Source organism: Gallinula chloropus (assembly GCF_964237585.1).
Source record: "Gallinula chloropus genome assembly, chromosome: 18".
Lineage (NCBI taxonomy): Eukaryota > Metazoa > Chordata > Aves > Gruiformes > Rallidae > Gallinula > Gallinula chloropus.
Window position 1 is genome coordinate 2,601,686 of NC_140103.1, and position 26,543 is coordinate 2,628,228.

At 54.7% G+C, this 26,543-nt stretch overlaps 1 protein-coding gene across 2 annotated transcripts in view; it reads left to right on the forward strand.

The window, feature by feature from the left end:
* Positions 1-3,314: 3,314 nt before the first annotated feature.
* The window catches only part of KCNT1 (potassium sodium-activated channel subfamily T member 1), a gene marked incomplete at its 5' end in the record, with an annotated part of 81,369 nt that continues 58,140 nt past the window's right edge, over positions 3,315-26,543 (forward strand). The window contains 2 exons of one of the 2 annotated variants that reach the window (XM_084272649.1): positions 3,315-3,457; positions 17,973-18,152. In XM_084272649.1, the coding sequence (XP_084128775.1) occupies positions 3,315-3,457; positions 17,973-18,152 (323 nt within the window). Of the gene's footprint in view, positions 3,458-17,972; positions 18,153-26,543 lie in introns of those variants that run through there. The other variant, XM_084272652.1, reaches the window with a different exon arrangement.

The following is a 26,543-nucleotide window of genomic DNA, read 5'->3' on the forward strand; positions in this document are numbered from 1 at the left end:
CTCCAACACGAACCCTCACTCCAGGAGCACCGCGGCGTGCTGGGCTTGGGCAATGTGCTCCTCAGATGACTTTCTCTCCCTCTTGCCTCTGACTCATGCCCACCATTGCCTCCCCCGGGTTTATTTATTGCTCTCCCAGACACAGAAACAGCAGAAATGAGTCTCTGCTGCCCCATGCCAGGTCCCTCCTGGAGAAAATGCCTCGGGGAGGAGGGAGAGCACTCAGCATGCCTTGCTTTCTGTGGAAAAAGGGAAGGGGGGTTTTGTGATGCAGTGTGTTTTCATGGGGAGAAAACGCAGGGTAGAAGCAGGCTCAGTCTAGTAGGAAGAGGCTGGGAATTGCAGTCAGGCGAATCCTCGTTAGGAGGAGGGAGTGCTGCTGACTAACGAGCGTGTGGGGAAGCCACGGGGAAGAAGTACTGAAGGAGGGAGATATGGTGATCTCAGCATCCCCAAATGCCTCCCTGGAGGTCAGACAGTCCTGGCGTGGGATGCCACAGCATCCATGTGCCCAAGAAGGGACAGGAGGACCAGATCAGCCCCCCAGGCTCCAGCACAGCCAGTGATCCTGCGGCAGGGAAACGGTCTCAGCTGGCACCGTGAGGGAGTGGAAATCCAGCAGAGACCCTGACCTGCCATGAAGACACCCAGCACCCAAGTGCATCCAACCCCAGAGCTCAGGATGGAGGCACAGCCTGCTCTGTGAACAGCAGAGGAGGAACAAGAGGGCTCAGCCCGGGGACAGACACTGATCCCCCAGCAGTCAGTGTCGGAGTGTGAGTAAAGCCCACCTCGTGGTGATTCCCTGTCCTACAGCACACAATGTGCCCTGAAACACCTTCTGGAGTGAAAGAATAGCAGGGCAAGAAAACAACCACTGGCTTTTTGTGAACTACAGGTTGTAAAGAGGTTTGTTATGGAGGATCCAGTCATACCCTTTGCAGCAAAGGCTGCAGGTGCAGTGCTGCTGAGCCATGCCAGAGCTGGGAGTGGTGCCCAGGTCACCTTTCCCAGATGGGATCCCACCAAGTGCCATCACCGGGACAGCTTGTCCCTGTCCCCAGCAGCCACACCTCTGCCTCAGCATCCCCCCTCCTCTGCAGCTGGACTGGGGAGGCATCAGCACCCTTCCAGGCACAGCTCCATGGCTGGCCCACCCCAATGCTGGTAGCAATGCCAGGGAGGGATGGGTGGAACGGGGCCAACCTCGCCGCTGGAGCTGCAGCATTTGGGTGGGGATGTTCTCTTTTTCTGGCTTTTTCTCTTTCATTTCTCATTTCTCTTTTCCCTCTGTCCCCACCCCCACCGTAGCTGTTTTAAATAATTCCTCCTCCACGCCTGTGTTATCACCCAGCATGTCAATACGCCGCTGTGCCACCCACCCCTCTCCTCACAGAGCTGCACGTTAACATTCTGCACCCGACAATGTGAGGCAATTAGTGAATGAGGAATAACTTTCCCTACTTGAAAGCATGATGGGTCGGGAAGCATCGCTCGGCTGGATCGCACGGGGAGTATTAATTGCTTTTCTCTCGGATGACTCCCAGTGTAGGAGAGTCCATATGGAGAGAGAGGGAGGAGGAAGAGATGCTGTGGGAGAAACAGAGTCTCCGGTCCCAGTGAGAAGCGCTGAACCCCAGTGTTTCTGAGTGGGCTCTTTCCTCTGGAGCTGGAGGCTGCAGCAGCCAACGGGCACCGTGTGCCGATGCATCACGCGAGGGCTGGGGCTCCTTGGGGGCAGTGACGGGGGATTGCAGGGGTTGGGGGGCAGCCCTGGGGCAGGGGGAGGGAAAGACAGGGGCTGCCTGGAGCTGTTGGGGGGAAAGCACCGCCGTGGAAGCAGCACTGTGGATGGCAGCACTCTCCCCTGGGGTCGGATTGGAGCGGGCTTTGGTGCTTTGGGTGGTGGAGGTGGCAGGAGGGTGATGCATGAGGCGTGGGGCTGTCTGGCCACCGTGTTTCTGTGGGTGCAGCCCCTGGATCCTATGGATCAGCTCCATAGGGGACTTCCCAGCATGTGTCTGGAAAAGAAATAAAAAGAAGTGGAAAAGGAGAGGAGGATCGTGCCAGAGCCACTCCCTGGGGCTCTGTTGTCCTGGGGGGGCTCTATGGCCACCCTGCCCAGCTCTGTGCTGCCCATGGCCCTGGGCCAGTGAGAGCCCTGGGTGTGCAGGGGGGGTGTGGGAGCCTGCGAGGATGCTTGTGGGGGTTCGCTTCCAGCCCCCCGAGGGGGGTGCACAGCTCAGGCAGCAGCAGCGTTGGGGCACTTGGGGCTTGGCCACATCATGACGGGTGGCACCTCCTGACACGGAGCACACACGGGGCTGAACTTGGCGGGGGGAGCAGGCACCGAGGACCCTTTCCCGGAGGCAGCCGGCTCGTTTCCAGCTGCCCCCGAGGCGGGGCCGTGTTATTGCAGCAGGGCCCCCCCGGGAAGATCAATGCTCAGCACGGCACAGGAATTCCCCGGCAGGCAGGAGGGGGCTTGGCCGGGCTCTCTGCTTCTCGGCACGACCCCGGGGCCGCAGCGGCGCTCAGCGCAAATATTTATACGGGTAGGAGGAAGCAAGAGAAAGTGAAATAAACCAAAATGAAGTGAAATAAAATAAAATAATGAAGTTTAAAACGAAAATAAAAAATGAAATAAAATAGAATTAAATAAAAATACACATTTAAAAAGAAAGAAAAATGAGAGCCGAGCCCCCCCACCCAGCCCCCAGGGGGGCGAGCGGGCAGAGGCCGGGGTCGCGCCCTGGGCGCCTGGGGTGGGTTCGCTGAGCGGTGCCCCCGGCTCGGGCGGTGCGGGAAGGGGAGACGGGTTGGTGGGGGGTGGGGGGGGGGGAGCGTGCGGCAGGGCCGTGCGGGCGGCAGGGGGCGCCGCGGAGCCGCGGCGGGGCCGGGCGGGGCGGGGGGCGAGGTGCGGGCTGGGCGCCAGGGGCAGCGGCGGCGGGCAGGGGGAGGAGGCGGAGAGCGGGGCGGCCGCACCGGCAACCGCTCCGCCGGTGCGCCTAGGGCAGGACCGGCCCTCCCGCTCCGCGCATCCCCTCCTCCCCCGATCCCCCAGCCCGCCCCGTAACTTTCCGGCACCTGTTGCTGCTCGCCCCCACCCCACCGCCGGGCTCGCCCCCGCTATGCGGAGCGCCCGGCCGGCCCGCGGGCTGCTGCGGCGGGGCGCGCCGTGATGGGCGGCCGGGAGCGGGACGGCGGCTGTGGCTCTGCCCGCTGCCGGCAGCCCTCGGCCGGCGCCTTCGGCAGCGCGGGGCGCCCATGCTCTGCTCGGGCTCGGCTCTCCGGGCAGCCGCGCCGCTTCGCTGATGCCTTTCTCGGGCGAGGAGCGGAGCCTGCAAGGGATCTACAAGCCGGCGGGGCCGGCGGAGGGCAGGGCGGCCGGCGGGGCCGTCTGCACCGAGTGCTACACCAACCGCTCCTTCGTCTACGACGATGGCAGCGCCCACAGGTACCCGGCGGCGGGACGCGGCGAGGGGAGGGGGGCTGCCCGCGGGGGTCGGGCCGGGGGGCGAGGGGCTGGGGTGTAGGGGGAGAGCCGCGGGGCTGGGGGACCACGAAGCCCCCGCTGCAGAGCCGAGGGGAGCCTATTCCCTCCCGGAGGGGCTGCCGGGACCCCGCGGGGGGAGCCGGGCAGGACCCTCGCCCCCCGCTCCCACCACCCTTCCCGCACCCCGCGGCTGGAAGAAAGTTTCTGCCACGCTTCCAGGCCTGGCTGGGTCCCTGAGACCCCCCCTCTGGGCAGGGTCCCCGTGGGAGTGGAGCAGTGAGGGGCAGGGGATGCTCAAGAGATCCCGGAGTTGTTGGTCCCAGTGATACCTGCCGTGGGAAGGGGGTCGGTGCTGCCCCTCCATCATGCCTGGCCCGGGTAGGGGCTGTGCTCCACGGTGTGTGGGTCGGGTGGTGTTTCAGAGGAGCTGGTTTGGCTGAGCCCCAAAGCCACCCCGAACCAGGGGACTAAATTGTAGGCAGGCAGAAAGGCTGCATTTCCCCAGGGGCAGGACGGCTTTAGGCTGGTTTTATGCCGGAGTTACAGTGTCCGATGCCAGGGAGGTGTAGAAGTGAAGAGATGCTCAGAGGAGCTCATGGGGATGGGCAGCAGCAGGTGTGTCTCCCAAGGGGATGAGTGCTTGTTGCTGAAGTATCCCAGCTTTTCCTCATAACTCCTTTATGTTACCATTGACTGGATTAAGTTTACCAGTGTGGCTCTTCTGAGTGTCACACTCATCAGCTGCTGGCTTAAATGAGCAAATGAAGGGTGTGTATCAATTCATCCTTGGCAGATAAGGACCTTGACTGGGTTTGTGCCCCGGGCTGCTCAGCTGGGGTTTTCTGTGTTGACATCTGCTCACTGTGATTTAGGGAGACACTTTTTATTCCTGAAAGCCCAGATGTAAAAAGAAAGGACAGTCTATTAGGTGAGCTCATTAACTTTCAGTACTTGGCCCTGGAGAGGGTGAGTGGTAAAATCCTTGAATATCAGTTCTTGAGATCAAGTCCCTCATCATTCCCTCTGCTGATCTCTCTGTAAGAGGCAGGATGTCCACTGTGTCCAAGGCACTGCGGTGCCCCAGGATCCAGGACCACCTAACTCCTAAGAACACCTCGGCTGCCTTGGGCATGCTAGGGGGGCTGTGTAGCTGCAATGCCTTCACCAAACCCCATTTCCTCATTGTTTTCACCTGTACTTGGTGTGTCTGCAGAAATGGTGCCCTTGAGGAGGTTATTGAATGCATCTGTGTGTGTGTGGGATCAGAGATCAGGCTAGAGACAGCAGCTCGCTGAGGGTTCAGACTCAAATGTTACAGGAAAGCCATGAGTCTCTCAGCTTGGGCAGCCGTTATTGCTCGTTGTTACTTGGGCTGCAGCACTGCTTGGGGTTATTTATCCTCATCTAATGCACAACAACAAAATCCTCCTCCAAAGGTCTTCCCCTCTGTCTCTTTAGATCTGACTGGAACAGCTTTGTTTTCTAATTATTATCATACAGCTCAGTGTGTTTCTAACCCCCTTTAGCTCTGGAGAGGTTGAAATGCTGTTGCTCTCTGTGGCTTGCCCTGCACTCAGCCCCTCTGCTGCCCTTGCAGAGATACTGAACGAGCTGGCTGGAGCCCTGGGGACCTGGCAGCTTTTCCTGTAGCACCCTGGTTCCCCAGCTCCAGCTGGGAGCAGCCTGGATCTCTGCTGTAGTCTTTCAGTGCTGTTAGGCAAAGAAGCAGAAAGTGATTGTTGTGAAATGGCTAAAAGAAACGGGGAGCAGGCAGAGCAGTGAGTGCTGTCTCCCCATCAGATGATGCCAGGGGGCTGCTGGCTACTCTGCTGCTTGATTTCCTCTTCTGCAGCCTGGGTTGGGGGTGTGCATCCCCTTTCAGTGGGTGATCATCCACACTGAACACCCTGCTACCACTCAGCTGGTGCCCAGCACAAGAGTTTCATCCTTGCCTCCTGTGGGTTTTCTCTCTCTCCCATCGAAAGGGCTGTGAAGGCAGCACCCTGTCTGTGTCCAATGTGGGGTTCCCATCTGATGGGTGTGCAACCTACAGGGTAGAGCGGGGTTTGGGAGTCCTGTACAGGCTCCTCAGCTTGTCTCTGCTCCATACTTCCAGGTGTACACTCGTAGGTGTGATGGGAGGCAAGCAGACCTGTCACCAGAGGTATGTGAGAGCCAGAATGTCTCTGAGCAGGAGATACAGGTGACGCCTTCGGTGTCCCTTCTGCTGAATGGCCAAGGGGGCTCTGGCTGGGCTGGCCCTGTTATGATAAATGGGACCCTGGATTCCCACTCTGCTTAGCAAATGCTGGCTGACAAGCTGATGAAGAGAAATTCCATCTTCTCAGTTTCCCAAGGGTGGAGGTGTGTGTGTAAATGTCCTCAGGCTTTCTCCTGGCCCTCGTCGTAAGGAGACAATGGTCCTGAAAGCCCCTTCCAGCCAGAAAGCAAGGGGTTAACCGTAAAAGCACTTGAAAGTATGTTTGGAGAGCAAATACGCATTTCTGGCACCCAGAGGGTACAAGCAGCCTAATTTTTACTTTCCTACCTCATGGGAAATCTGGGTGAATGTTTGTACGAGGAGCTGCCCCGTCATTTAGGGGAATACAGGATTTCCTCGGGCCAGCGGCTCCGCTTCCGCTGCCTTGCCCTTGTAAGGGCAGCCTGGGAAAGGAGCAGTGATGGATGAGGGGCCACGTGGAAGAACTCAACGCAAAAATATCCCACACTAGAAGGGCCGTGCGGGAGGAGGCTTGGCTTCTCCATCTGCTGCCTCCTGCTGCTGGGGCTCGTTTGAGAAGGAAGGGATCAGAGGAGAAGACATGCGGGATGGTCCCTGGAGCAGCTGCTTAGGAAGATCCTGTCGGGGCCTTAGACGTACGTGGCTTTTTTCATGCCTGGCTTCAGCATCCCTGACAGGGGGATCTGTCTGCCTGCCCTGCCCTGCTCAGGTTCAGCGCCGCTGTTTGTACTTGGAGTAAACAGTCGAAGGCCGGTGCTGAGCAGGGTGTGTTCGGGTGTCTGGCCATGGGTTTGGGAGCGGGATGTGGGGGGAAGGTGGGTCCCAGCCGGGGCTGCTCTGGTGCAAGTGCTTGAGGTGCTGAGGTTGGGGGTGGAGAGCAGCAACTGGAGAGAGCTGGGCGTGCTGATGGAGTGCCAGCTTGGTTTGATGGGGCTGTGTGATGGGGGGTGAGGGGGGGGACTGTCCTCAGTGCTGCCTGGCTGGGCAGCCAGGACTGGTTGTACTTTTGGGCTCTGGAAATCACTGCAAGTGGCAGCAGGGTTAAATATATCTGTAGATACCATCAGCCACTCTGGTCAAATCCTCTGTTTGGGTCCAAAGGAGGGTGTTTACTTGCTGTCAGTGCTGAACCTGAGGTGATCAGTGGGTTCCCAGGACTGAGTTTGTATGAGAAAACGTGGGAAAGTTGATCTGAGTCCATGAGTGATGTGAAGGGGGGGGGAGGGGGTAAGGCAAAAACATTGATTAAAGGATTCTTGCTCATTGTGAGCACTCATCTGGACCCAGGATGACTCTCCCATGACATCTGCTTTAGGTGTATCGAGTGGACTGTCTTAGCTTAGTGCAAGGACAGTCCCTGCAGCCAAGAGCCTGTTGTTCCCTTAAAGTTCTCCATTTTCTGGAAATGAATAAGAAGATGCTGCTTTGGTGGAGTTCCCCCTGAGCCAGGCTCTGTAGCTAATTAATAACCAGTTCCTCTGGGCAAGATTACTGGCTTAGACACTTTATCAGCTTCAAAAAGTCAGGCCTGTGACTGCAGCGGCTGCGGCTCTGGCAGCCCGCGGGGATCCCGGCCTCGCTGTTCCAGGAGGAACTGCAGTAGGGAGCCAAAACCCACAGGGCCCAACACATTGTGTTTTCAGGGTGTTTATGCAGCAGAGATAAGAAGGAATTCTGCTCTTGTTTTCCCCAGTGAATTAGGAAAGGGAAGCACGGGGCTCTGGCAGGAGTCTGAAATCCGGGGCTGGACTGGGCTGTCAGCAGGTCGTGCCTTGGAGAGCAGCCACCAGCACACCTGGGTCAGAGGGAAGAGGTTTGGGGACACCCCCCCCCCCCACTCCAGCTATTTTGTTTAACAAAGGACATGCTGAATGTCCTCCTTAGAAACCGCTGCTGGGCTCAGGCATGGCTGTGTCACCCTTTGCTGGAGAACAGCAAAGTAGGTCATTGCCTGTGCTCAAGGCTCGTTCTGCTCTGCAAAAATATTTACAGCATCTATTTGAATCCTCCCAGCTCCCCACCAGCGACCTCTTCCCGACCTCCACGCCTGGTTCCCAAGTGCTGAACACAATTTGTTTTGGAGCTTGTTAGCGTTTCTCTTGCATCCATGCCAAGCTGGGCCGGAGTGTGGAACGTCTCATTCATCCTTCTTATGAATAAAACCAGGCAAAGAGCTGCAGTGGGTCTCAGGTGCCTCTGGCCTGGTGGCCTCTGGCAGCACCAGTGATGGGGCACAGGTACAGAGTGACCCTTCCTGGGGCTGCACGGCTGCAGCGTGTCAGATGGGGATCCTGAGCTGGAGGTTTTACCCAGCAGTAGTGGGATGGATGGATGGATGGATGGATGGATGGATGGATGGATGGATGGATGGATGGATGGATGGATGGATGTCTCCCCTGGGATTTGCCTGGTCCCTCTTGAACCCATTGGTACTATGACTTCTCTGAAGCAGCTGCTCTATGAGAAGACACGCTGCTTTCCCTTTGAGCCTGCCTGTGATTTCCCTGGGTCCCTGCAGCGCTTGTGATGTGCTTGCTCCCTGGTTGTCCGCTCTGATTCCACCTGCCTTTCATCCTGTCTCTTTCCAGGATAGAGACTCCTCCTCGTCTATTTAGTCTGTCCTCGTACAGAACACTTTATCTCCATCACCCTCCCCTGTGCTGTGTCCTCTCAGAAGAGGGGACCCAGGAGTGTGTGTGGCTCTGTGGTGGCTTTATCTGTAGTGCAGCAGCCTCTCAACAGTTTGGGTTTGGGCTACTGCTGACAGTCAGCTGCTGGCTTTGTGGTATCACTGACTGTGACTCTTCCTCTTTTCTGCCTGCTAATTCACAGACCTTCTTGTGCCCCCACAGGGAGGGGGGGTGCTGCTTTTTCCTCCCCTTTCAGATCAGTTGGCATTTATTGATGCTAATTTTTGTCTGGCATTTTATCATCAGTTTGCTCAGTGCTGCAGCATCCTCCTGCAGCTCTTTAGGGTCAGGCTGAGGTTCGATCACACCAGGTAATTTGTAGTCATCACTGTCACTTCTGAATCCCTGGGATAGCAACGAGCCTTGGGGGACCCCGCAGAAAATACTTGCTTTAGAGTTCCCCTCCTGTTTGTCTCCTGTCCTACCACCCAGGAGACATCCTTCCCTTCGTCCCATCGCATCCTGGCCTGGCAAGAGGGCTGACAAGCCTGCCTCTCTGGGTTTATTTCTGTAAGTCTTTGTTTCCTTGAGCAGTATGAAAAGACTCTTCCTCCTCCCACGTCTCGCTATTATTTTCCACTTTCAATAGAAGGGAGCGTTCTGCAGGGGTCTGGAGCATGGAGGAGAAACTTCTCATTCCTCATCCCTAGCTCTTACAGTGGTTTGGGGCTGTGCAGAAGGGAGAATTTTCCCAGCAGATGGTTAGCAAGAATTAGAATGTTCCTGATCTTGCAGCCCCTTTTTTTTGGGGGGGTGTTTATGTGAGCCTGAAGAATACAGGGCACTGGCAGCTGTGGTCGAGGTTACAACAGCTCGGGGTGAGGGAGGAACGAGATGCTGCCAGGATTGTGTGTGGTGGCATGCCAGGTATGCTCCTGTGGATAATGGCTCTGGAGAGTAACCAGCTCTGCCTTGAGAGCATCTCCTTGCTCATCCTGAGCTGGGAACAGGCAGCATTGTCCTGCTTGTTGGTCATCTGCCGAGACAAGGGTTTGGGCTGGTTACCAAGGTGGAGTGACACTGGTCCCTCTGTGAGGGAGGGGAAGCCCCAGGGGGAAAAAGAAATGGATTGGGCAACATCAAGAGGGAAAAGGAGTCTTAATCCTCTCTCCAGGTAGCAGGGAGCTTCTCTGTCCCCCAGGCTGTAGGAGTGGTGGCTGCTGTTGCCTGCAGAAGGGTGTGCTGGTGGGGCTGAGACTGCCATGGGGTGTTAGGGCTTGGGGGGCAAGAGGGTTCCTCGTGGGAGAATTCTCACTGGCCAAGACCCACTGGGCTTTGTGCCCTTCCTCATGCCACCGGTGGGAGCAGGGACCTGAGGCACAGCCTGGGGGTAAGTCTGGGAGGAGATGTGTTCCCCTTCTAAAGCAGGTAATAGAGAGTTGGCTGCTGGCTCCAGGAGCAGAGCCAGATGTGGTGGCAGGTGAATTGCTCTCCCTTTAGGTTAATAATCTGTTTAGGTTTAAGATGTTTGGGGTTTTTTGGGTCGATTGGCATGAGTCATGAGCCTGGTGTGTTATCCCTGTGTGCAAGGGCACCCTGTCCTCCAAGGCTGGGTGATTTCCCAGGGGACCGATGGGTCCTCGCTGGGAGGGATGGTTTCTCACTCCCAGCAGCACGAGTCTTTCTGGCTTCATTTTTTTGAGAGTCGGGGGGTGACTCCACTTTTAAATGAACTTCCCTGTGCTCCCAGGCCACCTTGCAGACCCAGAACGTGCTAAGGAGAAAAGGGGTGGTGTCCTTGCTGGGGCAGGGCTGGGTGCTCTGAGAAACCCGCTCCTCAGCGCGTGGCTCCTACAAGGATGATACAGTTTAATGTTGTTGTCCATAAATAGCTCTGGGGTTTGCTGGGTCAGGAACTTCCCAGCAGGGTTAGTGATGTTGGCTCAGCAGGCTGAGTGTGTTTCGCATTTGCCCCGTCTTCTGGTGGTGTTTGTGGGTGCTGGGAAGGGTGCTGTGGGTGCTCCCGTGCCTGTCCCCAGTGGGAAGGGTCAGTTGGGTGGGTGGCTTCTCCTGTGCTCATCAGCCCCCTCCCCATCAGCCCTTCCCTGCCACCGCCAGCCTGTTCTTCATCCCATGTGGTTGCTGCTGCCTCGCAAACCTCTGCAAAGGGGAAGGGTGGGACACACGGTGCCAGAAGTGAAGCAGTGAGGGTTAAAGCCAACCCTTGGTGTGCTCATGGAAAACGCTCCCGGGGCTGCAGGTGTCTCTTCTGTTGTCCTCTCTGCTGTGGCACATCCCTGTGCCTCTGGGAGAGGAACACAGAGCAGGACTGCTGGGTCTGGGTGGCAAGGAAGGGTCTGGGTGGTGAGGAAGGGGCTGGGGCTGAGGTAGAGGAAGGTGCACATCAAGAGACAGAACCTGGCCATGCGCTGCTGTCTCGTTGCACCAGCACTGCAGCCCCAGCCCAGGCTTGAGGAGACGGAGATGGTCCCTCACCTCACAGGAGCCTTATCCAGGGTGTGTAGGATCTGCTTCCCCCACCTCCTTTCTCCCAGTGTGGCTTTGCAGTCACTGGGGACATCACCATGACCCGTTTTCCTTTGCCTCTGCTGGAAACACCCCCAGCGCTGCCCAGCACCTCCCCACGGGATGCTTTCAGGGATGCTTTTGGGGAAGGGGCTGGTTGTGGCTTGCTCCTCCCGGCCCCCTTGCCCTTGGCTGAGGGGGATGGATGGCTTCACTGGCCTCCCTGCAGTCAGGGCTGGAGGAGCTGTGCCGATCTGCCCACACACTGGAGGTTCTGCTCTTGGGGCTGAAGGGGAGCAGAATGACTCCTCAGCAGGGCTTTGCCATCCATGAGCTGCACAGAGCATACGTGTGCAGCAGCAGCAGCAGCAGCCAGGAGGGAACAGGGAGACGTGGGGCTGAATTGCTAATGGGGGGCTGTCTAATAAGAAAACCCAGCTCTGGATGACCTGGACGGTACAATTTCTACTTTTATCTTCTAGCAAATAGCGTTGCCAGCAGGGGAAGGGCTCGTGGAGCTTTGCACTGACTCACGCTTCCTGTGCCTTTCCAACACCAAATCCACAACACGCTAATTGTTCCGCGAAGCCTGCGGTGCTGAATTGCCTCCGCGCGCTGGAGGCGATGGGTGGATGGATGGAGGGATGGAGGGATTTGTCACAGGGCTCAGCAGCTCTGAGGAGGTTTGGAGCAACAGCAGCTCCTGACGTGGATGGTCCAACTGTCTGTGGAGGCACAAATTTGGGTGTAGGAGCTCAGTCTGGGAGACGGAGCGTGTAGCATACCGATGTGTGTGTGTGTGTCATGGAATCACAGGGGCTGGAAGGGACCTTGAGAGATCATCGGCTCCGACCCCCCAATATATATGTGTGTAAATGTGTGTGTTCTGCAGCTGTTGGACCCACCAAGCCGGACTTGGGCCAGAGCTGCTCAGAGTATCTGGGATCCAGGACTTGGACAGTGTTACCATCCTGTTCGCATCCTTCGGAGCACTTTAAGCTCTTTGAATCACGAGGTTATTAATTCCACAACCCTTGTACAAGCTGCTAGAAGCTGTCAGAACAGTGAAAGGAAATGGAAAGCAGCAGCTTGGGTGGTCACTGGGGAGGAATTGGGGAAAGGTGACCCCAGAAGTGTTTGTGAAGCAGTGGACATCTCCTTACAGAAGGAAATAGATCCCCCCACACACCTTTCCCTGATTCCTCTGCCTGTACCAAGCTCAGGGTGGTAGTGCTGGTCTTTTTAGCTCTTTTTCAGCTATTATCAGAGAGTAGCTTTTGTAAGATCATTGGCTCAACATTCCTGACCCTTTGTTTGGCCCATGGGTTTGCCCATGATAAACGCTCCTTTCACGTGGCTGTTCCTTGCCCGGGTGAAGGGAACAGGCTCTGCTCATGCAGCTGGCAGCACTTGTGCTTCTTGTTGATTGTTTTTGAGGCTGGAAGCCATTCTGATTATTCTAATTGCAGTGACTTATGGGGCTTGAGCTTAGAAAATGGAGGAGATGGTTTTAGTGCTGTATTCTGCGGGGAAAGAACCCCGCCTCTTGGCCTGTGCCTGTGCTCCTCCCCACCACGGTCCTTCTCAGAAGAGCCTTTGGACCACACGGTGTGGAAGATCCTCCTGTGGCCCTGGACACGTCACCTGGGCTCCAGGGCTGCTCATGTCTATGAATGGCATCGATGAGTCACCGTATGACCTCTGGGATGGGAGAGGGGAGGGTGCAACCAGAATCTGTGGTTCTTCCTACGACGAGCCAAGACACAGCTGAGGGTGATGGTAGCTGGTGCTCCACAGGGACATAAGGAACAGAGCAGATGCTGAGGTGGGGGCAGAGAAAGCAGCTCTGTGCCTGAAACGAGCACCCCAACCCTTCCCCAGGGACATCCCTTGCAGGGACATCCTGCCCTGAGCGCCACTGAGGTCGGTGCCCAGGGAAAGGTGATGCTGAGTTGGTGTGTGAGGCAGCCTGTTGTGTGACCCGCCGTGTGTGGCTCTGCTGCCTTCCTTCCCACATGCTCTTTGCCCTCTCCTCTGTGGGGCCGTGTGTTGTGCTGCCGTGCCAGCTCGCTGCCCCTCCTTGCCAGGGGAGCGGTGCCAAGGCCTGCGGCGTGCTGCCGGCGCGGGAGCGGGGCGCAGAGCGAGCATGCGTCTCCCCACGCACTGGGGCCATTAGGAGACCCCACAGGGATGTCACTCAGAAGCAAAAAACAAAAAGGATGGGGGGGGGGGGAAACAACTGTAACCCGGTAACCATAAGAGCTGTGGGAGGAGAAGCAAATAGAAGATGATTGTATATATTTTAATAAATATAGAGAAAGAAAGGGCAGAATTTCCTGTGCGGCTTTGTTCATCGAGCAGCTCTCAGAGCCTGGCAGGGGCTGAGCTTGCCTCCACTGATGGACCAGGGATGCAGGGCCAGACTCTGCCGCTGGTGAAGCTCGTGGCGTGGTCCTTGCTGTCCTGGGCCAGCTTGGTTTCAAGGGCCCTCATGAGAAGTGTCCCGTCCCTTGAGTGCAATCTAGAGACCATTGCCCTACGCTGGGTCTGGGCCAGCAAAGAGCAGCTGGAGGGTCCCATCCCACCAGCATTGCTGCTCCAAAGGCTGGGTTTAGCCTAGCCATGGTGGCAGTCAGGCTGGCTTTGCCTCTAATGATGGGTTGTGCTGCAGCCCCACATCCCTACCACATCTGGCTACGCATCCAGCATCCTTGGACATCTTCTGGGGCAAAGGATGCAGCTGGGACAGCTGCCAGTGGGACCTCGTGCCTCTGGCTCATTTTAAAGCATGGAGTAGCATGAGAGAAGGATTTTAGGCTGTAGGCTGTGCAAGAGTTTGTTTCAGTGTAGGTTCAGCTCTTTCTTGTGTTTGTGCACCCCAGACTCCAGAAGGAGGAGAGGGTCTTCCATAATTTTTGGTGCCAGCAGTGCAGGAGGTGTCCCTGAGAGCTTTGGAGCTCCTGATGGAGCCTGGCAGGTTTGGGCAGTCACGTCAGGCAACACTGGGATGTAGGGTTGTGGGGTCTGTTGATGACCCTGGGTGGTTGGGGATTGGTTTGTGGTGAGCAGCAGGAGGATGCGCGGTGGTTTCATGGTGGTTTCTGTGATATGCAGCAAGCAGAGAAGCAGAGGAGGAACTTGGGGCTGTGTCCTTCCTCTTCTTTGTCATGTATAGTAAAAAATAGTAACAAAAATCCCAAAATACACTGCAACACGCTCCCTGCCTGTGGCCTTTGCTCTGGGGCAGAGCTGTCTGTTGGGTGCTGGGAACCTGAGCAGGCTCTGACGAGCCCCGCAGGGCACGCACGATGCAGAGCCCCCAGCACCAGCAGATGTGTGGGCTGTCACCGCTCTTCTGCTGGCATTCCCAACCTCAGGGGATGGTGCTGTCAGTGGTGCAGCTTCCCTGAGCGTGCCTTGGGTGGAAGAGCAGGGCTGGGACCAGCCCACGCGTGAGGGAGCCTATGGAAGGGATGCGAAGTCAGCGCAGCTCTGAGGCTCCTGCCAGGCTGCTCCAAGGGGCTGCTGTGCTTGCCCAACGGGGGTGGTGACTGCACCTAGCTGCAGTTCCACAGCAGGACAGGTCGATGGGGAGGTCTGCTTTGGATCCCTCTCGGCTTGATCCCGCTTCCCAAGAGGCTGAGCAGGAGGATGTCCCCCTCCCAGCATGCCAGCCGCTGCTGGGGAGCTGGCCAAGCTGGGGGAGAGACGGTGTCGTAGCAAGAAAGTGGAATAGTGTTGAGGTTTCCATATGCTGATCACAGTGAGAGTTTTTAGTGGTACATGGTTCTGGAGGAAGGAAGGAAAGGGAAGATAAAAATAAAGCTGCAGTCCTGTATTTAGCTATCAACCACTTTGGGATTATCTCTCTCTCTTTTTTTTTTTTTTCAGTAGTATTTGAAGACTGTGCAATAAACAGGCTTGTTCATGAATTTTTTATTCTATACCACTACTGCTTTGAAGAAGTAGCCGGGTTGCTGCAGTGGTTCTATAGCTCAGAGTCCCTATGTTTGGGGTGGGAGGAGGGTCGTGAATTCTCTGTGCCAGTGTCAGGAGGTCTGTGTGCAGTGCAGGAGCCCTTTTCTCTCAACAGTGTCAACTTCAATCTTACACTCGCTGTGTAATAGATAAAGGTGCCTTCTTCAAATAGGTGCAGTCTCTGTCTCGCTGGACCTGCACCCACAACCAGCTGACGTGCCAGATTTTAAAACCCTGAATGATTTCATATGCAAAAGTAAGAGATAATATATTCAAAGCATAGCCACTGCTGCAGATGGGAGAAGGGGCTCAGATGCAAAGGCAGAAGCAGAAACTGTGCTTCCAGAGATACTGATGTAACTGGATGTTACTACAGTTTAACACCAAGAAAGGACAGGGTAAGGAATTGCTTGGTGTCGTGGGTCTGACACACGATCTGGGGCTGAGAGAGATGTGTTAGTTTGAAGAGAATCATGTGGAGTTTAAAAAACCCAACCAACACAACTTCCCTTTCGCCCCAACCCAAAAGGCAATGGCAGGACTTGAGAAGGGGATGGCTGTGTGTAGATTGGAGCATCCTCAGCTCGCAGGGTAACGGCAGCTTGGGCAGCCAGGCAGGGGGGAAGCTCTGCGTACCGGTGCCCTTCCCACATGGCAGTCCCTGTGTCCGTGGCGGTGCAGCCGTCGCATCCCGGGCTTTCCTCTGGGGAAGGAAACGACATTATCCTGCAAACAGCACTTAGCAGAGATTACTGTGTGTGACAGTCTCCTTCAAATGCAATTACGGTCGCCCACGGCTGGAGTTAGGCACCTGTCTCCCCACTTCCAAGTATGTGTTACGATAAGAGTGGATGATTTTTATAACGTGTTGGTTTTTCCCCTCTCCCTGAACATCCAGCTTTAGGGTGCTGCCTTGGCCTTACAACAGTAAGAAATCTCTGCTGGGCTAGAACTTTGCTGGAAGTGGCCTGGAGAAAGGATGCTTTTGGCATCATTTATCATAGTTAAGCTCTAAGAGGAATGACTTAATTGTGGCTTTTTTTTGTGAATAGATTAATGTTATATCCTCCTTTGCAATGCGAGCTAGAGATGTTGGGCTAACTTCTGTGCTTGGATCAGCCGGTCCAGAGGGAGTCCTTGAGGTGAGAGGAGTTTGGCTTGGTTTCTCCTAAAGACCAAGTTTTGGCTCAATGTATATCATAGAATAACCTCCCCCATGCCCCAGGCGCCGCACGGATGCGGTGCTCAGTGCAGAGCTGCAGCTGCAGCATGCATATGGCAGCTAAAAGGAATGGAGAAGCTCTGAGGCTAGAGAATTAAGTGGCAAATCACATCCGTGAAAATCCTCCTGAGCGCTGAGAGTGAGCTGCAGCATCTTCTGGGGCTGTGTTCAGCAGGAATTCCACATGCTGGTTGCTCTTCCAGAAACTCGGGAACAACAGCTGATCCGGACTTTGGAACCTGGTCACCTGGGAACCGATGTACAAGGGCTCCAGTTGTGAAAGGCAGAAGACAGTCTGAGGAGCCTCAGATCACATCCCTGCTTGCCAGCAGCAAGCCCTTTAGATGTCTGCTTACTGCTCATTTGGCATTCAGCTGTTTGAAGCTCTTTTCCTTGTGCGTAGCTTATGCAGTGTGTACTGGAGGCAAAGCTGTGGGCGGGTGCTGGGAGTGGGCTGGAGAGGCTTTGGGTGAGACCCTGGGAAGTACATCTGGCAGGAGTTGAAGCCTTTCAGCTCTTTGCCTGCCTCACACTCCAAAGTTACGTGTGAGGGACAAAACAGTCAGCTCACTGCAGAGGCATCGCCTCTCCTCTTCCGAGCTCTCCCTGGCTCTCCCACTGTCCACAAATGGTCTATGAAATTGTCTGTGAAATTGAAGTTCCTGTGGTGGCAGGGATAAATGTCATTGATGAAGCTGGAGCCCAAAGCACCAGGACCTGGGATCTCACCCTGTGTGTCCGTGCTCTGGCTTTCCAGCACCAAGTGGCTTTGTTGCCTCGAGCAGGGAAGTTTCAGCTTCACCCCTGTCTGCTGTTGTTAGTAGCTCTGGTGACATGGGCAGCAGTGTCACACCCCTGTTCTGGTTGGTAAATGTGGTTTGAAAAAGGAGACCCCAGACAGGCTCTTAACCCTCTGAAATAACAGTTTGGGAGCTGGTTGAGTCTCACCTCCCTTTTCTGTGTGTCAGGGTGGGCTGTGTGTAGCACCACTTTGATCAATCCCTTGGGTCTCTCCCAGATGTTGTGATCCCCCCCCCCCCCCCCCCAGCATCCCATCCCACCCCACCCTTGATCAGGCACACCAGCACGCCAAGGGATGGGTGATATATCCTCCCGGCCTCGACACTTGGCAGCTGGACAGATGCCTGAGTCATCAGCGTTCGTGGTTTCTCATTTAATACTGGAGCTGTTCGGGTGATTTAAGTGCCGGCAGCCCAGCCAGGAGGTTGTGCTGCTGCCTCCAGCACGGTTGTGAAGCCGTCGCCTTGTCTGCCTCCCATCCATACTTTCCGGGGGTGGGGGGGGGGGTCTGGGGGTGGATCTGGCTTTGCTTGTCAGCTGTAGATCTATCTTGGAGAGCGGTTTTATTTCCTCTCGGCGCCTGGGCTTTGCCATTGGCTCCTCTTGCTCTCCGTTCTTCCGTCTGCCGCGGAGCAGATGTCCTGTGCACGGCGCTGCCCGGCGCTGCGGGCTGCCGGGCGCTCCGGGGCACCGGGCTCCGCGCCGTGCCCACCCCGCCGGCCCCTCGCCTGAAAGCCCCTCGCTACCCATGCCCCCGGGGGGAGCGCTCTGCAGGGGGGGCACCGCCGCCTGCCCCGCAATGTAATTGCAGCCAGCGGGGCCGACAGCCCTCCCCCCCACACCCCCCCTACCCCCCCAGAGCAGGGTGGGAGGGGGGAGCCGCGGTGCGGGGCAGCGCCGGGCGGTGCGTTGCCGGGGTGCGGGTTGTGCGGAGCCGGCCCCGGAGGAGGTGCCGGGGCGGGGGGTGAGGGGGGTGGGGAGGGGGGTGAGGGGGGGGGCGGGAGGCGGGGGCGGGTAGGGCAGGGCAGGGCAACCCCTCCATTGCCGCTGCCCCCCCTTCCTCCTTCTCTCCCGCAGGCTCTCGTCGCCCGGCGGCTGCGGCGGCGGGGACGGCGGCGGGAGCCGCAAGAGCGGGGTCATTCTGGACATCGCCGCCCTGAAGATGACGGAGCTGGAGTCCGAGGTGCTGCCCCTGCCGCCCCGGTACCGCTTCCGCGATCTGCTGCTGGGGGACCAGTCCTTCCAGAGCGACGACAGGTTCGGGGCGTACCGGGAAGGGGGAAGCGGTTTTGGGAAGGGGACACACACGCAGAGGGGGAGGCGGGTAGGGAGGGAGATACAGACCGGGGGACGCCACTTCCCGGGGGTCGGAACACATACCTGGGCTTGGGGACACGTACTTGGGACACCCACGCACCCCCCACTCCGGGTGGGACACGCACGCGGCGGGGCTGGGAAGGGGGCGGGGGTGGGGGGGGGAAGGAAGAGGTGGGGGGCAACAGAGTTCTCCGCGGTGCCGAACCCCGCCCGGCGCGGAGCTCTCCGCGGTGCTGATCCCCACGGGGCGCGGAGCTCTCTCCGCCGTGCCGGTGCCCGGGGCTGGCGGGTGGTGGGATGCGGGAGTGGGGTGCGGGAGCGTGTCCCAGTCCGCGGGAGCTGGGATGTGTTGGAACCAGCGGCCGTGCGGGGGGTGTGTGGGCATGCTGGGGGAGGAGGCCAGTGGGATGTGCGTGGGTACCCCTCGGACAGTGGGGAATGGGAAGGTGTGCGTGCTCCAGGGCCGCTGGATGCTGGAGCTGCTGGGCACTGGGAGTTGTGGGCATACTGGGCCAGCAGACACTGAGATGTGTGGGGATGCTGGGCAGCCTGCTGTGTCTTGGAGTCCCAGCAGGGCTTGGCGAAGGGGAAATGGGGTCGATGTCTGGGAGGCGCATGGGGTACGACGGTGAGATGAGGGGCAACTCCCTGTTAAGCCCTATGCAGAGTTTGGGCTGAGTGGATACACTGGTTTAGGAGGTAAGGCTTGCCTAGAGACTGTTCTCAGAGGCTGCCTTTGCAGCAGGGAATGCTGATGGGAGCAGAGGGGCTCCAAGGATCCGCTGTGCGTGTGGCACAACTCTCCCTTTCTTGGGCTGTCTAGAGAAATGGCCTTTATGGGGTGAGTGCCAAGCCTGCTATTCCTGGCGGGCTGGCAGGGATTTATTGCCAGATTGAGTAAGCTAAAGCAAGAGGAGGAATGCCATGAGTGGCAAGTTAATTCTGTGAGCAGAGCAGTTAAATGAAGAGGAACAAGAACATCTCTCCCTTCAATGCTGCTCTTATAGCAAAAACCCAAAATGCTAATGGGGAGTCAACACGATTGTCATCTTTCCCCACTAACTACTTGTGTGATGTAAACAGAGAGAGATATAACCCTTGTTGAAACAAACCCTTCAGCTGCTGCTGAGTTAGCTGTTGGGGAGCTGCTGTGTGTTGGGTAAACCTGCACCAAGGCTTTGTGCATCAGCTTTTAAGGGTAGCTTCAGTTTTTTATATGTACAAGCATCATAGAGGGGGGAAAAAAAAGTATGTTTGAGGATCTGGTATTTACAGATGTTCTCACTACGTGTTCCCAACTTTTATTGATTTTTTTATTTTTTATAATGAGCATGTGATGCTCAAGATTTGAAAGCCCAGGTTTCCTTAACAGGCCCTTAAACGTTCATGTAGCTTTATGGTAGCAGATGAAAGGCTGGCTAGAGACTCCAGTGCAGAAAGTTGTCTGGATTTCAAAATGGTTATGATTTGGATACGTTTGGAGTTTAGAGTTTTGATAGTTTTCATAGTTAAGTGTTTGTGTGGATCTGAAATAAGGAGGATGACAAGTGTGGATTTTGTGGGGTTTTTTCCTGCATCTGGCTGCTTTCCCTTTTAATTTTCCTCTAGATTTGAGTGTTTCTGATTCAGAATTTCTCCTTAATTTCAGCATGGAGACACTCTGGGTTATTTTGGTAAATTCCTTAGCCTTTCTTGCTTTCAGTGGCTTTATGTGCTGTTATCTGTAGTGCTTTGACTTTCCCCTTCACCTAGAAAATACCGAAAATCTCAGGGTGTGCTTGGGAACGCAGATCTGTGAGCTCGCCTGTGTTACTCACACAGAGTCCTCTTGACTTCAGTGGGAGTGAGGTTAGTCACCGCCGTGGGCTTTTGGAAACGCTGCTGTTAGGCCTGAGGTTCAGTCCAAGTCGTTAAAGATACCGGGACCTTGTAGGAGAAGCAGGCTTGCTGGGGTAATTATGACTAGGAGCTTGGTCTGTTCCAAACCAGCTGAATAAGGAGCTGATTGAGGTTTGCAGAAGAAAAGCAGAAAGCCTTTTTGACTTTGCTCTCCTTGTAAATACTAAGCAGCTCGGAGAGGTGCTTAGAAGTGCCTTGTTCAGCCCTGACAGGAGTGTGCTGAGGAAGATTCCCCATGTAAACAGCATAGGGAGGGGTAGGACAGAGCTCAGTGGACTTACAGATGTGTGGCTGCAGGAAAACACCCATAGCACTGAATATCTCATTTATTCACAAAAGCACTGCTAAAAGCAATAGTGGCTTGACTATCTGCTTTTGGAAGGCTCCCTTAGAGTGAGGGTGTGCTGGTGGAAGTGAGGAGGTGTCTGGGATCAGCAGGAGGCTGGAAGGATGCGGAGGGGCAGGGGGGCATAGGAGAACCCGGGTCTCACTGCTTCTGGGGAGTTAGAACCGCTTCTGTTAGGGATGTATTAATCCCCCCTCATCACAGAGGATGCTGAGGAGACACCAACACTGGGCTGAGGTAACGAATGAGGTAATGCTGGAGCTTGAGGAGATGAGAGCTTGCTGGAACAAGTGGATAATTAGAGAGCTGTGGCGTGGTAGATGGAGAGACTGCGTCCACATAACCCCGGGGCTGACTGCTTGGTGAGTGTGAGAGGGAATAGGTACAGCAGGCTGCTTGCTTTGCTTCTTGGAATGGGAAAGGTGAAGGCAGTCAATCTCCCCAAGTGCTCTTCAGCAGGTAGACTGACTGATGTGAGAATGAAAATAATCCTTTGAATGTTGTTTAGAGGAGGGTAATAAATCAGCCAGGAAGGAAATAGGAAAGGACCAGCTAGAGAAATGCAGGAGGTAAATGGATCTGTGCAGCAGAGAGAGAGGAAGCCTAATGACAAGTGAGCCTAGAGTTGTCAAATAGAAGTTCTCCTTCCAGCATCTTCTTGCTCATCTTCAGAACTCAATCCCACGAGGCAGCCAGAGGACTGGGGCTTAGCTGTGTTTCAGCACAGCGCAGCGGTATTTAAACACCACGCTTGACATGTTGTGCAAGGCAGGTCCTGAGGTCAGAGAAACAGGATTACCTGTCACTCAGCTCTGAATTTCCAGAGGATACAAACTGCTGTCTCAGGGCAGGAATCTGACTAATGGGGACTGAGAGGTAATTTCTCCTTCGGGACTGAGAGGTAATTTCTCCTTCAGAGAGAGAGGTTCTGTTTGGGAACATTGAAGCTGCCTCAGTTGTCTGGCATAAGCCCTGGGTGGTGCAGAAGTAGCTTCCCTTTGTTTTTTTGGAAGGTTCTGTCAATGTCAATACCAGAATAGATATATATATATATATAGAGAGAAATCTCCTCTGCTCTCCTATAGCATCCCATTGCCCATCTCAGTGCTGGTTGGTTGCTGTCAAAGCATTCGGAGCCACTGGAGTGTAACAGGAAAGGCAAAGTTTAGGATGTTGAGCCTGGAACAAAAAGAAGGTGAAGAACCAGGGGCACAGATACTACTCGTGCCTGGCTGCCCTTTCATGTGCTTGGCTCACGGCTCCTTTGGCAAAGGGAATCCTCTGTGCAGCAAGGCTGAGGGGTGCTGCTGGGCCAGAGGAGCTGAGTGCAGCATCCCATCAGCACTGCCAGCCTGGCTCTGTCCTGAGCTGATACTGGTATTTGCTGATGGAAGGCAGCTGAGAAAGCACGTCTGCTGAATTGGTAAATATTGTGTATACCACAAGCTGTGGCATCCCTTTGATCTTTGCTGTCCTGACTCCGGCGGGTTTTGATCTCTTGCATTCTCTTTTCTTGGGCAGTGATGACAACTGGGTTGAGGCATGTATAAAGAAAAAGCCCATAAATAAAATTAAACTGTGTCTCAGAGAAGTGTCATTAGGAGCTTATTTGTTGCCTAATTTAAATAGTCTGAATACTTTCCAGAAAATCGTCGTCAGAAGCCACAGTCCTATTTACAGTAGCAAGAAGTAATGGATGTCACTTTGATTAAGTGCATTTTTCTGAGGCTAATTATCAGCAAAGAATCATTTTGATGGATGAGGATGTTTGGAAAAGCTGCTTGTGCAGAAGAATTCAGCAACTTCTCTATAAAAATTTTAACATCTCCTGCTTTAAATCAAAGAGGTATTTTCAGATGTTGCATAACCAAGAAAAGAGAGGTTTTTAGCAACTGGGGCAAATCCTTTTCAGCGTCTCCTTCCAGGCTAGATAGATTTTGGAAATTCCTTTTTATGTTGACTGATGCCTGGTCTTTGTCACTAGGTGGTGGCTCTAAATCATAGGTTGGTTTATACTTGGCACAAGCAGACTGGAGTGCTGAAGTATCAGGTTTGTCGGATCTTGTTCTTGCAGTTTTCATGCTAACGTGCCCCAAGTGACTTCCTCATCAAATGCACCATTACATTAATGGATCCGAGCAGTTTTGTGTCCCTCTGTCAGCTGCCTTTGACTATGTCTGCAGCTGAAGCCCCACTTCATTGCTGTTTGATTTAATGGGCAATTTCTCTCGTTTTATTTGGAAGATGCAGACGCTAATTCAAAAATTCACATTTATTTCTGTGGTGGTGAGGGAATGAGCAGCATTTTAGGCTGTAGATCACAGTGTCTGTTCAGGCTGTGCCATCTGTGCTTGTGAAGGTGTGTACCTGCACTTGGGAGATCTGTCTCTGATGCTCATGGGCCACAAAACTCCTCTGGTGAAGGCATCTTCATCCAGCTTTCACAAGCAAGGGGTCAAACTGCTGGGAGATGAAGGTATTCATTCCCTGATACCCACTCCCTCAGCGTTAAGACCCTCTCTCCCACCAGCCCTGAGTGCAGGGTCTCTCAAGGGGTGACTCGGTCTCAGTTGTGATGCCTGAGCCCAGCTCCAAATGGAGTAATAAATAACACTGGTGGACATGCTGGGATCTGAAATGGAAACCTAGGAGAGCCTGTGTGACCACTTGGATTGGATTGCTTCCCCTCTGCTTTTGCCACCTGGCAAAGCAAAATACACACATTTATTAATTGGATCCACCCGTTTTCCTGAGTCAATGCTTCTGTCTGACAGCACACAGCAAGTGGCCATAGCCCTGCATAACCCATGGGCTCTGGTCAGCGTGATGAGATAGGCAGGTGCTGGTGGAGTTCTTTCCAGAGCAGATGCCTACAGCCCTGTGGGTCAGCCAGGACTGTGGACAAGGCCGAATTCCATCCCCAGGTGCCATCTAAGTTGTTAGAGAAGCTGCAAGCACTTTCTGCAGCAAGAGGGTGGACGCATGTGCTTCTCTGATGGGGCTTGTTCCCACTCTCTGGGGCATCCCAGGCCACCCAGCATGGTCTAGACTAGCAGAGCTCATTGTAATGTGGGGAAAAGCACCTGGGGCAGTGTGTTGGTGTTCTTAAATCTGCTGCCAGTCTGGCTCACCATCTTCCATGGAAGCCTGGGTGGCTGGGTCATCTCCAGTGGAGGTGGCTGCAGCAGGTCCTCTCCCTTAACAGAGGCAAAATCCACATGTATTGCCACTGGATCACTCAGCCCAGCTCCAGACGGGATCCATCGGGATGTGTTGGAAGCCTGGGGCAGCTGTATACAAAGGACATGGGTGGTCTTGTGTTTGCTATGTGTCATTAAAATAATCTACACTCTTCATCGTGATCTACTTCTTCAGTCACCCTGAAAGGCTGCAGTGATGGTTATTAACGTGCTGTCTTAATTGAAGTGTTGCTTGGAGGGGCTTTTTGTTTTAATAGGTGCTTCCTTGTAGCTATTGGAATATCCATCTTAAGGCAGGAACCCCTGGACGTCAGCAGGGATATTAGGAAAGTTATGAAAGCAATAGAGTAAGAGGAGAAACAAGCTTCTCTTATAATTATATCTATTATTTAACAAAAGAGAAGTCATTACTCTTTTCAGGGATATTGCTTTCGCTGGCAGTAATGGGCCCTTGCTAGTAATCAAAGCAAGTGCCCGTAGCAGTCGGGTGGAGGGAGTGGAGGTGTCCCTGGGGTGCTGCAGCGTCTGCAGCCGTGCCCTGATGAAAAGGAAGAACAGCATTGATTTTCAGTTATTTAGCACAATTTAATGTGGCTCAAATTTCCCATCCCTCCCTGGTGTGTTTTCTCTGTTTGTTTACTTGTGCTTTGGTTTCTGTTCGGTTTGGTGGGATGATGGGCTTGAGAGGTGTTTTGGATGACCTGAGGGTGTCTGTGGGAGTGAAGGGGAAGGCATGGGTGGGGGTGGCAGGGGGCACATCCCTGCTGAGGGCTGGGGGTGCAGTCCCAGCTCAGGAGCTGGGTTTTGGCTCGTGTTGTGAGCAAGAGGAAGGGCAGGGCTGTGGGCAGGAGCAACAGCCCTCAAATCCAGTCTCCAGGGACTCTGGAGGGTGGGCATGTGGCAGGGGCAGCACCTTGGTGGCTAACGTTGGCCTTACTGGAGGCAAATTAAACATGTTGGTGAGGTGAATGTTTCTACTCCCCCTGACTGGCTGTGCAGGACAGGCAAAGTCCTGACTGAGATGTTTCCTGCAGTGAGGCTGGAGAAACAGCACAGAATGGCACAAAAAATGCTGGGTCTTGGGTCCTACCATGGTTAACCAGGGCAATTCTCCTTCCACACATTCTTGGGGTGAGACTGAAGCCCAGTGGGGATGCTGCCTGTTGCTCCAGCAGTGCACAGGCCTGGTGCACCTTTCTGCCTGGGCTTCTTGGAGCTTCTGTCCTCAGGGAGACAGCTGCTGAGATGGGCTGGTAAAGGAAAACAGAAATCAGATGTGAGCCAGTGGGAGAAGCTTGATTGTGTGCAAGATCTTGGCACAGATCTACAAGGGATGTGGGTCCCTTCTGCACCAGGGAAGCATCAGGAGTATGTGTCTGTGTCCACCGAGCTGGTGGAGAAACAGTGATATTTGACATCGTAGAAGACCCCTGTGTCTGCAGGAGTCTGTGGGGGTGTTGCTGTTGGCTTGGGTGAGGGGAGAAGGTCAGGCTGAGACTGAAGCTGTCACTGCTGCTGTAGTGACAGCATGAGAAACAACTTGGCAGCTGTAGCTGTAATTGCAGAGAATGCATTAACTTTTTCTGCTGTGTTTCCCCACGGCTTTATCTCATCACAGTTGCATCTTCATTCCCAAGGGAAATAATTTATTGCTGTTCTGAAGGTGGTGCTCATTCCTTTTCCTCTGCTCAACCTGTTCAGTGACTGGCAGTGTGTGGGGAGCACCAGGGCTCCGGCTTTCCCTGCTTATTCCCTTAGGGACACAGGAGCTTGGCTCCTGCCCTGCCACTGCTGCCTTCTGCAGCCAGCCCTGTCCCAGTGCCTGCTCTGCTTGGGTGTGAGCTGCTCTCACAGCCCCCCTCAGACCTCCTTTTGGGGTAGTCCATGAAGCACAGAGGGTTAGGGGGGAGTAAAAGGCCTGAAATCAGAATCAATATCTCTGTTTCTGAGAAGTTTCACCAATAGGGAGGATTCATTCTTCATCATCTCCTATTTTCAGCTCTTCTTATCAAGAGAGCCGGGCACACATTGCCTGTGGAAGCCCTGCAGCTGGGCAGATCTCTGTGCTGTGCTGCGCTTGCCTCTGCTCCACCAGCACTTGCTTGGACCTGTAGCAGAGGTGTAGGTGTTAATTTGCAAAGAAAACACCTCCTATTGCTCCTGACTGACAGCTCAGTTGACGGGTGGCACAGGCACTGCACAAATACCTTGCCAGCTGCCTACACAACTGCGCTGGGCATGGTTTGCCCACGGAGGGTTGGCAGTGCAGGCTGCTGGGCAGGGCAAGGCTGAGCAGCGCCAGGTCCCTGAATCTGGAGAGTTCTTCTATCATCAGTTCATTAATTTGCTGCTTTGCCCCAATGGGGATAATTGCACCTCCCATTCCTTCTAATCTCTCAGAGTTCAGGGTTTCAATTATGTTGCCACGTGACGCTCGGGATGAAGTGATGCTGTTGGGTCTCATCTGCTGTCTCGGTGTTATTTCCTGTCTCTGTGGGGCATTTAGTTGCCATTTTAGCAGATTCAGGGCCAGCTGTTTTACTGCTGGGAGATGATCAAAGTCCAACCTGCTGGAGAACGCGGGGTGAAGGTCCACAGGCAAGAGCAGTCCTGTCCTGTGCCAGCAACCTTATGGGGGTGTTTTAAAATCTCCCCTGCATAGTCAGAGGGCTGGGAGGAAGTTTCCAGTGATGCCAGTCCCCTGGGTAGGGTTCAGCATCACCCCTTCAGTTATTCTAGACAATAAATAATTGATAATGAAGGAGTTTATTATGATAGGCTTGAAATACAGGGCTTAAGTCCTGGTGGGACAGGCAGATCGCAGACATTAGTGTGTTGCCAGCAAATAAAAATGTGAAAGAAAGGTGTTTTCCACATCCAAGTCAC